The 12,882-nt window shown below is 38.3% G+C and overlaps 1 protein-coding gene across 2 annotated transcripts in view; it reads right to left on the bottom strand.

The window, feature by feature from the left end:
• The window catches only part of LOC149154739 (fumarate hydratase 1, mitochondrial-like), a 178,545-nt gene that overhangs the window by 83,739 nt on the left and 81,924 nt on the right, over window positions 1–12,882 (bottom strand). For both annotated transcript variants that reach the window (XM_089440812.1, XM_089440813.1), the window contains exons 7-10: window positions 12,139–12,237; window positions 11,876–11,926; window positions 11,750–11,799; window positions 4,565–4,646 (exon numbers count right to left, since the gene is read on the bottom strand). In XM_089440812.1, coding sequence (XP_089296938.1) covers window positions 4,565–4,646; window positions 11,750–11,799; window positions 11,876–11,926; window positions 12,139–12,237 — 282 coding nt within the window. The remainder of the gene's footprint in view (window positions 1–4,564; window positions 4,647–11,749; window positions 11,800–11,875; window positions 11,927–12,138; window positions 12,238–12,882) is intronic.

Here is a 12,882-nt window from a genome sequence, read left to right as displayed (position 1 = left end):
ATAAAGTCACTTCTTGGTGGAATTTCCCAAAACGATTTTTGGGTTCTATGGAATACATGTGCCCAAGCCTCCCTACAAAATTTGAGACTTAGATCACATATGATGCTACCCCAAATCAACACTCCCTCTTAGCGAGGAATGTGCTCCAGCAATACACTACTACTGCATACTGCTCTGACTCTGAAGCATCGTCCTCTGTGTTGCTAATGTCTGACATGTTGTCCACCAACTACTGCGTTGTTGCTGCTACTGTATTGTTGCCTTTGACACTACCACTGCCAATGCTACATCTGTACTGCAGCTCCCTCTCAAATGTTGCATTTGCTATGCTGCTAGCACTGCCACTGCTAACATTGCATCTGTACTGCAACTCAGTTATTGAGAGAAGCAACTAAAAACACCCAAAACTAGACAAGTATCTAGTAGATACACCTTGGTGCTGAAATCTTGACTGTTGCTAGTCCCATGCTATCTTTTGAAGCCACTGCGTTATTGAAACTCTGCATTATGCCTCCTCGCACTACTGCCTCTCTGCTCTGTGCCGCTCACATTCTGGCGCTACTAACCACTGAATCTGTCAAATCAACACTCCATGGCACCAATTGAAAACTACTCCATCCCGCTACTACTGATCATGGGCTCCCGTAGTAAGGTGATCATCCAAAAGGTGGGCTCCTCAAGGATCTTGCCCATTTCTAGCTCTGTCGAACTACAGTGTTATATTAGCCCACCTCCCTCCTGGAGGTATCTTGGCTGTCATGGCAAACTCCTCCTCCTATTCGATTTTTGCGGCTACAAACTTAGGATCATGCTTCTCATCCTTGTCATTTTTCTTCAAAGAACACTGGGATGCATAGTGGTCCATCTCACCACATCTGAAGCACCTCACCTTGGAGACATCCTTTTTATGTCTTTGTTGACCCTATTGTCCCTTCGATACAAGGGTTGCATTATCCTCTTCCTCCACTTTGGGCTTCGACCCACTATTGCTATTGCTCCCATCAAGTTTGACCTTGAGCAAGTCTCTCCTCAGCTCTTCTTGTTTCAGAGCTGCCCACATCTCGTCCCAATTTGGCAATGCTGCTCTGCCCAGGATACTCTGGACAAAGGCTTGCCAATCATCCGAGACGGAATTTAGAGCCAGTCTCACTAACTCTGAATCCTAAGGTGTTTGTCCCGCAGCTGACAGCTCATCATGGGTCTCCTTCAGTTTCGTGAGGAATGGATCCACACATTCTCCCTTCAGCATCTGCGTTGATCTCAACTTATGTTCTAAGTACATCTTCCGTTGCTCGGAAGATCCCTGATACAAGGTGGCCAAGGCATCCCACATCTCCTTAACGGTTCCTTTGCTGGTAAGTTTCTACTCCTCTACTGCTCAGCAAATGAGAAATATCGATTTCCTCGACAAGAAATCACTGAGGAAGTATTCCCTCACTATGCGACCTGCTTCTTCCTTCTGACGGCTTTTCTGCCCAGCACACAACTTGCAGAAATTGCGTCCCTCTAGCTCTGCAATGATGCTCTGTGTGGTTCCCTTTGCCTTGGCAAATTCTCGATTTTGCAGTCTTACCTCTCTTTCGGCTCAATCAGAGAGAGATACACATGACAATATAACCCTCCTGGCTAGAACTGCGCAATCCCTCATGGGATTCGAACTACTGCTTGTTGCAACAAGTTGGCCATTGCTTCAGTTCTAGATCTGCTCTTCCTTGTTTCACATCAACTTGGCTCTGATACCATGCGAAAATTCCTAGATCCCAAATTCCTACTACAACCAATTGAATTTACTTCACCTCAGCCAATCACCAAGAAAAAATCTCGGTCGCTGGATGAGGTGCCCCTAGTAGGCTCTACCCTATCCCAGCGTCAACCCTCTCAAGTAGAGCGTCACCCAACTGGGGAATCGACCAATAGCCCATAGTCACTTCTCTCAACCTCCCGGTCTCACACCCCAGCTTCTGGATGCTGAAACTGACCCTCTACTCTGACTTTCGACTTTCTCTCTCACCCTTTGCATGGCCCTTCTAACCTTGCGTCAGCCTTTGTGTCAAGGCTTCTGGATCACTCACTGCCTCTCTCTACTGATGTATCTCCCGCTGAGAATCTCTCTCTTTGGAAGTTGTTATCCCTGCCCCTCAACTGCAAGAGATCTCCTTAATCGATTTTTCTTCCTGAGAACTTCTCACTTATGAAAATCGATTTTCTCAATATCTTTGTGTGTCTTCCAAACGACCCTCAATCCCCTTCTTATATCTTTCTGTTGAACAACCAACGGCCTAGATTAAATCATAATCGAAGGCTTAGATCATTTTTGCTTGATCCTTATCTTTTTCTAGAAGTTTCACCCATGATTAGATTAATACCCATTAATATTTTAATTTTCCTAAGTTTAGACTTAGGAACCCCATTAAAAATATTAATTATTTTAATAAAATCACTTCTGGGTGGAATTTCCCAAAATGCTTTCTGGGTTGTTTGGAATACATGTGCCCAAGTCTCCCTGCAAAATTTGAGGCTTAGACCACATCCAATGCTATCCCAAATCAATATCTGCTAACAGTGAGAAAGATAAAATACTTATGCAAGGGTTTTACCACCAATGCGAAAGAGATCACCAATGATGATAAGAGATCTGCCACTAATAATCAGATCTGCCACTGATAATCAGATATGCCAATCATGATAAGAGATCTGCCACTGATAATAAGATCTGCCAATGATGATAAGAAATCTACCACTAATAATCAGATTTGCAATTGATGATAAGAGATTTGCCATTGATAATCAGATCTGACACTGATAATCAGAGATCTGCTACTGATAATCAGATCTGCCAATGATGATAAGAGATTTTCCACTAATAATCAGATCTACCAATGACGATAAGAAATCTGACATTGATAATCAGAACTGCCAATCTACAATAGATCTGCTAACAAGAAGAGAGATAAATTACTGATGCAAGGGCTTGATCACCAATGTGAGAGCTAGATCACCAAAGCAAGAGAGAGAACTCGATGTTATGCAAATGAATGCTTCTCTTCAATATATAGAAATCTTTGAGGCAAAAATTCATACTCGAATTAAGTGTTTTGGAATCTCCTAGAGTGATCCCTTAGAATTAGATAACTTAAGTGATTTTATTTTGCACATGTCTAATTGCTTTATAAAATATTTTTAAATAACTTTTGCTCTTATGAAAAATAATTTGCTCTCTAGAAATAATTTGCTTCAAGGGCGAAAGGAGTTAACCACATAAAGTGATTTCTAGGGAAATTTCTCCCTAGATGCTCAAAAATTCAACAGCTTGAAGGCCCTTCTCTCTAATATGTCCCGGTCTTTGATGTTATAGCATGGTCTTTTCTCCAAAGATTATACATGTTTTTCTTTCTTCTGCTCCACTCTCAGGAACAACAAGATTGTTGTACCCATTACTAACAGTGCTTCCTAGCAGTTTCCATAAAGTCCCAATCTAAACTCCTCTCATCAATACCAATGCTCCTCGAACCATCCTACAGATTCCATACATCGTTTTCAAACACTCTTTTTACACCTACATCGCTCATGTTGCTTACAGAAATCAAATTTTTCACCAATCCTGGGATGTGCAGAACATTGAGCGCAAACAAGAAAAAAAACCACCCAAAAATATTTTTTCCAAGGGCATGTGCAGATAGTCATGCAAAGAAGATAACACATACCCAACATAGCCAAACATGTAATTTTGCTGGAACATCCAGACCCCGAACAAAGCAAGCAGAACCATTGAAAATGAAAAATTAAAAACAAAACAAAACAAAAATGGCTTTTCTTTTCAAATCCAGCCATAAAATTCCTCCAACAAACTCCATAAATTTTGTGAGCATTGGTGAATGTTCAGCAGACTCAAGAGTGAGTCAAGACTAGTTTGAGTCTAGAATTCAACCAACTAATATTGTGAATTCCAAATGACTTATTCACAAAACACCAAAACCCCTCGAGCTTCTGCAAGTTCTATCACTATGGCCAAGATATGCAAGAAAGAGTTTATTGACAATTTAAATCTTAACACCTTGACAAGTATAATGTTGACAACATCATCACATCATTCATATTTCTAATTCTCATTTTAAAGAGATCATATATTCTTGATAGATGTCATAAAGTGCTTGATAGAAGTGAATAATACATATAAGACAATATTTACAGTACAAGAAAACAAAATCACTGATCCTTATTCTCATATCAATCCTAGACCTCAACAGAATATTCAACTTAAAAATAGCTTATGCCGCTTAAATCTGCATGCCATCCTATCATCATTTGATGAATAATTCGGAAGTAGGCCTAAGACTTAAAGAACTAGCCTCAAGAAAGCAGTTTCATGTGTTTCAGCATCCTCTCATCTCAGACAAATCAATAAGCAGAGAGAAGTAAGCACACCAACAACCCAAGCTACTTAAAAGGTATTTCTTGGCAACGTTTAAATTGTATCGAAACTTTAAAAATATTAAAATATATATATTAAGATAAAAAGTGAAAAATATCCAAAAATAAATAAAAGCTTAAATTTTTTACATACCAAAGCTTCAAACTTGTTCTCAGCTGTAATAAATGGTAGCTGTGTTTCTTCAGCAACAGCTGCAGCAATTTTAACGTCAAACCTACCAAATTCACACAAAAGCATATTATGGAAGACTGAAAACACCCAAAAGTCAAGAACTGCAGATACTTCATTTACAATTCTGTAGAATTGTCTTTCAAAATCAATGAAGGGATGAAATTGTGATTAAATATTATTAACGTTTTTTATGCTTAAACTCTAGGATAGTTTGAAGAAAAAAATAATAATTTATAACTGTGATAACATGGCTTTATAAAATATGTCTAGAATCCTAAATCTAATTTTTAGTAAATGACTGTATGAGTTATTAAAGTCATGTGAGGTGATTTTATGAGTTACTAAAGTCATGTGACTTCAAATCACTTTATGACCATGTATTTTATATTATTAAAGTCACTTTAAGTTTTTAAAGTGACTTTATGAGGAAAAGTACATGGTACCTTGTATTAATAAATTCACTTTATGTTTTTAAAGTGACTTTATGTGAAAATGGTACAAGGTACAACTTAAAGTTATAAAGTGACTAGAGAGACTCATTAATAAGGGGGAACACGTGAAAAAGGCGGTCAAGTGAGGAAAAGATCTCCACCATTGGTCTAAAGGCCTGAGATCTAATCTCATCTCTAGATCAACAGGGTTAGGGTTCTCTCATCTTAATGAAGCTAAAAAGGGGGGAAAAGGCAAGAGAGCATTCATCCTTCATGAGCATTGTCGGAGAAGAGGAGCAAGGAGGCTGAGAGAGTTTCAAGGAGAAAAAAAGAGGAGGCTTAGAGAGCTTCAAAGAGGTGGAGAGAACAGTAGCTGTGATAGCACAGAATTTTTGCAGGAGGAAATCAACCAACAGCAGGAGAAGACCACACAGGCCTGAGTTTAAGGCTGAAGCCTAAGACACTGGCATGCAGCTCAAGGACAAGAGCAGCAGGTAGATTCCAGTAATATTTATGAGATAGCAGAAGCAGACTATCAGCTCAAAAATCAAGGAGCAAATGCAAAGTTGTAGAACGCAGACCAAGGCAGCTACAACAGACTTTCAGCCCAGAAATCGAGGTGTCAGCATGGTTTTCAAGGGAGTGTCAAAGCATTAAATGCTGTCTGACTTGCCTGAATTTCAAGGAGAAATTGGGTCAGAAGGTGCAAAAATCGAGGAGCTGAAGTGTTGAACAGCAGCACGAATTTCAAGGCAAAGGAACATGTCTGCAGCGCTAGTTTAATTGAGCTTCCAGCAGTCTTGATGCCCATTCTTCTGTAGTTCATCAAAGAGGGAGAATCCATGCCAACAAAGTGATCTTCGACTCTTCCTGACCTTAGCTCTGAAACCATGTTGGAAAATCAAAGTAGTTATATTAGGGATTGATTCTCCTTTCTTGATAATTACTTGTGAGTGTGTTGGCTTCTTTTACATCTTTATTATCTTATCTTTCATCAAGCAATTACCATATTATGTGTGTATGAAGATCACAAAACAATTGACACAAGATGTAGGCACTATACCAAGGCAAAACCCCCCTCGAGGGGAAAACCCAGTCAAAATAATTCATCCTTTCAATAGTATTCTTTGAGACTCTTCACCCTAGACAAAGATCAGACCTTCCCTCGACACCAAGTCAGCCTCCCAGATCTTCGACCCCTTTACAGCAACTTTGACTAGATAGAACCTTCCGGCATCATGCAACTTCCGACAACAATGAAACTTGGAAGACTTCGATCTCCCAATCTAGGGCACGAAATAGAGAGAGAGGCACCAAAAGTTTGATTTTCTTCTTCTCCTTAGACTCCCCCAAACTCGCACTTCCTTTGGCTTCCCAGCAACAAACTTCTCACTTCCCCAGCTACTCTTGAGATATTAAACTAGCTTGAGATGTGATGCACCAAATGACTTCAACTAGCTTGTATTTATAGACTCCAAATGAGGTCGAACAAGTGTCCTTAGGCCGACTTGATCTCTTCTCGACCAACTTGGTGTGAAGGGTATATAAATCATTTATGACTCAATAATAAACCTTTTTACATGATTCAAAAGCCCAAGAAGGGTCTCTTTGAATGTAAAATGACTCTATAAACTCAATATCAATCCTAGGAGTCCACAATGGGGACTTTGACTAATATAAAGATGACCCAAGGATGAAACTCATGCTTTAATAAGTCATTGTTACAATAATAAAAAAATATTTTCTTTATTCTTTTGACAAGTACATTTCAGGATGACTCAAATACATTAAATGAAGACCAAACCTAGTTACAATTTCCAACAAATGCTCAGCAAACAAATCCACACTTTCCTGCAATTTTTGGAAGTCTTCATTATCAAGTTTATTGCAAGGAAAACCAAGTGTTCTTAGGCCGACTTGATCTCTTCTAGACCAACTTGGTGTGAAGGGTATATAAATCATTTTTGACTCGATAATAAACCTTTTTACATGAATCAAAAGCCCAAGAAGGGTCTCTTTGAATTTACAATGACTTGATAAACTCAATATCAATCCTACGAGTCCACAATGGGAACTTTGACTAGTATAAAGATGACCCAAGGATGAAACTCATGCTTTAATAAGTCATTGTTACAATAATAAAAAAATATTTTCTTTATTCTTTTGACAAGTACATTTCATGATGACTCAAATACATTAAATGAAGACCAAACCTAGTTACAATTTCCAACAAATGCTCAAAAAACAAATCCACACTTTCCTGCAATTTTTGGAAGTCTTCATTATCAAGTTTATTGCAAGGAAAACCAAGGACAATCTCTCTTTGACAATAAGCCATTTTTCATGATTTTTCATATGAGATCAAAATGGAGTCACTAGGGTGAATTTAAAAGCCTTGATAGATGCTTGCTTCACCCTACAAGCATTAACCTTGAAGTTCAATGAAGAACTAGGGCTTCGTTCTTCCAATGGAGTTGCAAAGAATGATATGTCGATAATGTCGTAAGGGAACAAGACACACGTCTCGTGTCCCCAGCAACGGCGCCCAAAATGTTACCTCTCAATCTAGCAAGGGTCCTAGGAGGGGTTCCAAAGGGGAAACTACTAGACCAAGTGGCAACAATGGGAAAAGGACCCATTGTCACCTAAATCAATGTCCCCTTCTCTTTACGAACTTTCCCCGATGGGAGCAGTCCCAATATAAGGAAACCACAAGGGCGGATAAGCCAATGATAGGCTATATAGTGATTTCTAAAGCCCATTCACTAGGAAGGGCGTGGGCAGCAAGAGGAAGAGCATGGGCAACAGCTAGTTGGGTGAGTTTTTCATTTCTTAATTTTGCATCATTCGTGGCTTCTCAAACTAGTGTTTCAAGTGCCCCTAAATTGGGTGAGTTTTTCATTTTGTATTATTGTTATTTTGTAGCATTCATGGCTTCTAAAAGTTGTGTTTCAAGTGCCCCTAAATCCACTCAAGCAAGCAAGCAGCAAGAATATTATTCTCTATGGAAGTATGTTACCAAAGTGAAGCATATGGATTACAGTGGTACATGGGAATGGAAGTGCAATTTATGCAAAAATAAAAAGACATTAAAGGGCTCTTACACAAGAGTGAAGGCTCAAATTTTGCATGAAGAGATAAAGGGTATTGATGTATGTGTTGTGCACATACCAAAAATGCAGAGGTGAGGGCTAATTCAAGAAAGAGAGTGATGATGCTCAAAGGTTGAAGGATCAAAGAAGCAAGATCAGCATGGGCACTACCAATCTTCGCATGTCTGATAGTGTTGAGCCAAGGATTGTTCAGGAAGCAAGAAAGAGGAGGGCACTAGAAGTAGAAGCAGAGTTATCAAAGCCATCAACTCCAATTCAAGACAGCAGATTGTTGAAAATGCTTGATAGTCAAGGGAGAGAAGAAGCTGACTCAAGAGTGGCAAGGGCCATCTTTGCTTGTGGCATCCCCTTTAATGTGGTTCGATCCCCATATTTGTGGGATTTGGTGAGAGCAATTAACAAATCTTCTTAAGGTTACAAAGGCACAAACTATGAAAAAGTCAAAACAGTTTTGCTGAAGAAAGAGAGGCAACTTCTTGATGATGTTCTAAAACCAATTCGTAGCTCATGGGGTAGTACAGGGCTTTCTATTATCTCAAATGGTTGGACCAATACAAGACATAGGCCTTTGATTAATGTCATTGCATCATCACCAAAAGGAGCCATGTTCATCAAAGCAAAAGATTGTTCGGGTGAGATAAAGGATAGTAAGTTCATTGTTGATATTTTAATTTCTGCTATTGAACAAGTAGGGTCAGAAAATGTGGTGCAAATTATCACAGATAATGCACCTGTTTGCAAAGTTGTTGGCTTGATTGTTGAGAGTAGATACAATCACATATTTTGGACTCCTTGCATTGTTCACAATTTGAATCTGATTTTAGAAGAGATTGAGACAAAAACAGAATGGATTAAGGAGGTCACAGGGCAGGCTAGGGAGATTATAAAATTCATCACCAACCACCACCAATCTCAAGCAATATATCAAGAATACTCCAAATTGGAGTTGTTGAAAGTTGTTGAGACACGGTATGCCTCAAACTTCATCATGTTGTGTCGCCTTGTTGATGTTAAAAATGCATTAATGAGTATGGTGGTGGGTCCAACTTGGGTTGAGTGGAGACAGGCAGATTCAGAGAAGGGAAGTATGGTGAGGAGGGTGTTGGTTGATGAAGATTGGTGGAGCAAGATTGATTTCTTGCTCAAGTTCACATCACCTGCATTTGATCTTCTCCGAGCTGCAGACACAGAAACCTTTCCTAAGAGAGGTTTATGATGGCATGGATACCATGGTTGAAAAAACTATGGAAATTATTACACAAGAGGCTCCCACTCTTCCTTTTGTGGATTTTGATTTTGCTGAACAAGTGAGGTCCATTATTGTTACCAAGTGGAATAGCTTCAACACTCCACTGCACACTTTGGCACATGCTTTGAATCCAAAATTTTATGATGAAGAATTCACTGCTAAAAGCGATGGGAAGAGGAAGGCTCCACATAAGGACAAGGAGGTGGCCAATGGAGTGAAGAAAGACTTTCAGAGGATATTTCTAGCTTCTTTACAAACTGATGTAAGGCAAGAATTTGCCTGTTTTGCTATTGGATTAGAGGATTTTGCAGACATATCAGCTTTGGATGAGAGGAGGACCATGGACCCAATTAAGTGTTGAACTTGTCATGGGGCAAGTGGTGTTCATTTGCAAAGTCTTGCCACTCGTATTCTATCACAAGTGGCAAGCACTTCATCAGTGGAATGGAATTGGAGCACCTACAGTTTCATTCATAGTGTGAAGTGCAACAGGTTGGGATCGCAGAAGGCATAGGACTTTGTATATGTGCATTCAAACATACGCCTTGTGTCTCGTAGGGGTGAAGAATATACAAGTGGACCTCGTAAAGAATGGGATGTGGATGCAGAATATCCAGATTTAGAGCTCTCTCTCTACTCTTGATATTTTTGCCAGTGGTGATGCAAGTGCAACTGGAACCACTAGTAGAGTTGCCTCTTCTGTTGAACAAGCATCTTGTTCTATCTTTGTTGATGAGGATGAGGAGTTTTATTAGTAATGATATCTTAATGTAGCCATGATTGTCTTTAGTTCATGTTTTATTTCAGTGTTAGCACATATAAAGCCTGATTTTGGAGTCTTGGATGTAAAGCCTCATGTATAAAGGCTAATTTGGATATTTTCATCATGTAATCATCTGTTGGAGTTAATACAAATTTGGATTTCCTTCTAAAATGCCATTTATATGTCTCATTCTTTCTTTTCTTGCAAAATAATGTGTTATAATTTATTTAATATTGACTATTTATACTATATATATGACATTTCGGCCACCTTTCCATTTTCCAGGGGTTGCGTTTCGGGTTGTCGACGTTTCAGAAACTTCTAGATGTTTCAGCATTTCGTGCAACTTATATATATGCTTCGGAGATGCTCGCTTCCGACAATTTTTGGAAAATGACACTTCCGACACTTCACTTCCAAAAAACGTCTCTACTTCATGCAACATTGAGTTGTGGAGAGTCAGGCACTAACATTTGGCAAAGGAAACCTTTCTTTGATGGACTTGGACCCACCCACCTCCACAGGGAGAGATACCACAACCATCAGGACCGAGGAATCAAACCAAAATCTCACTGCAGAGGCTACTCATTTTGAGGCTGAGGATGGCAGGATGATGATTCTGATGATTTTGATGATAGCTATTAGCACTAGTAGCTGCAGTATTGTAGTATTATGGTTATTTTTGGACTCCATAGGCCATTTAGAGCCAATTTGTCGATATATTTTGGTTCATAGATGTATTACACTAAATGATATTTCTGCTATATGAAATCTTGCAGTATAAGTTAAAACTTTTGCATATTTGCATATAAATGGTTTGGATTTACATGGATGCACATGCATGTGTGTGTGTGTGTTTCTTTAAAATTTGAATATTTTATATAAATATTGTTTGGTCGACCGGTTTTGTGCTCCAGTTTTTTTCTGGTTTTTTTCTGGTTCAGATCCAGTTTGTGATTCTAAGATCAACTGGTTCGATGACCAATTCAGTTCTTATAACATTGACAAGTATATTATACCATGGAATTGTATCAAATGTTCTATCATTTCTTATTCAATTATATTTATGCTTTCCTTATATGGATTTTAAATTATCTGTCTTTCTTATCTTAGATATTCGATAAAAGAACCTTGTTCATTTCACTGGACCATACTCTGGTAAAGTGCATTGACCAAATATGGAACCATCAATACTTCCATACTTACATGTATTGACAAGAACTCATCATAGAAGGCTCCATGCTAGCCAAACTCATGTTAACCAAGCATTATATGATCCAGACTCGTGGTACTTTTCATGCAGTGAAAATGTGATTTTTTACCTTTTCCATGATGCTGAGTATGCCAAGCATGTCAGACACCATGGAGTCAAGTGCCCCAACAAATACAAGTCAAGCATGATAATTATGCCTCGCAAGTTTGGAAATAAGCATGAGTTTCTAACCAACTATTTATGTGTCCTAGGATAATGTGACTATGTAATTAGATATGAATTGTCTTGTCATTGTAACAGTTGCATAATACTTATAATCCGAACATTAGAATACTCAGAAACCTTTGTCATTTACAATCTTGGAAAGAGAATCTCACCCTTTTTTAGTATTGAGACCAGTTCCAACTGCAGTCCCTCCTTGTGCAAGCTGTTAAAAAAGCTTTCCCTCAATAAAACTTCTGAAGGAAGGTATTTTTTCATAAAATTTTCAGAAGATCATATACCTGGTATATACGAGGTAATGAATTTGTAACACGTTCTATGCCGTATTTCACCTGCATTTTTCCAAGAAGAATATATAATCAGAGAAGCAATCTATCGGTTGTTAAAACTCTATACTTGCCCAACAACTTCTAGAAGGAAATTGCATTCGTAGAACAATATCAGCTTAGTTTTATGGGTATGACTTCGATAACTCAACACACATCCTATGCACTAAGAGAACTCTCAATGGTGGAATGAAACCAAAGGGTGTAGGAATAAATACCTGGGTAGCATAACCACTAAACTCTTGACCAAGAGTTAGCGGTGTTGCATCTTGGGTATGTGTACGTCCAATTTTCACTATATCCTTAAATTCATTGCTCTGTACTCAAAAGATGAAAATTACATTGAGAGTGTGTTAAGACTCCTGAGAACTGCTTAGTGGGTAGACTACTTGCCAAGAAATAAACGTAACTTTGTAAGTAGCCAGTCTTAATCTTCTAAAAATACAATAAATTATACAATGTTATATAGCAAAAGTAAAAACAAGAGGAACAAATAAATATAGGTAAAAGAAAAATAGCAATGAACGAATTATGAAAAAAAAACTAGTCATGAATATAGAACGTTTACAGATCCCGTGCTTAAGATATAAAAATTAAGCAGATGACATTTATAAAATAAAACGAGTTGTAAGAGAGTAATTCCGTGTGGGAGATTAATGAAAATATTTCCATATTAACAACCTATAGCTATTCTTCAACTAATTAAGAGATCAAAATATCTAGTAATAGTACTGCTTCCTGGTTCAACAGGGTCCATACAACTCATTCAACAAAAAATAGCAATCCTATAGCTATCCTTCAACTAATTAAGAGATCAAAATATCTAGTAATAGTACTGCTTCCTGGTTCAACAGGGTCCATACAACTCATTCAACAAAAAATAGCAATCCTACTAAGATGGTTCAAAAGGGAAAACTTGAAACCAGTTCTAATTGGATAGATCTTAGATTAAATAAAACTGG

The sequence above is a fragment of the Pinus tabuliformis genome, chromosome 9 (assembly GCF_031772625.1).
Source record: "Pinus tabuliformis cultivar Carrire ecotype Pingquan chromosome 9, CPIR1, whole genome shotgun sequence".
NCBI lineage: Eukaryota > Viridiplantae > Streptophyta > Pinopsida > Pinales > Pinaceae > Pinus > Pinus tabuliformis.
This window is presented reverse-complemented; position numbering and strand designations above follow the sequence as displayed.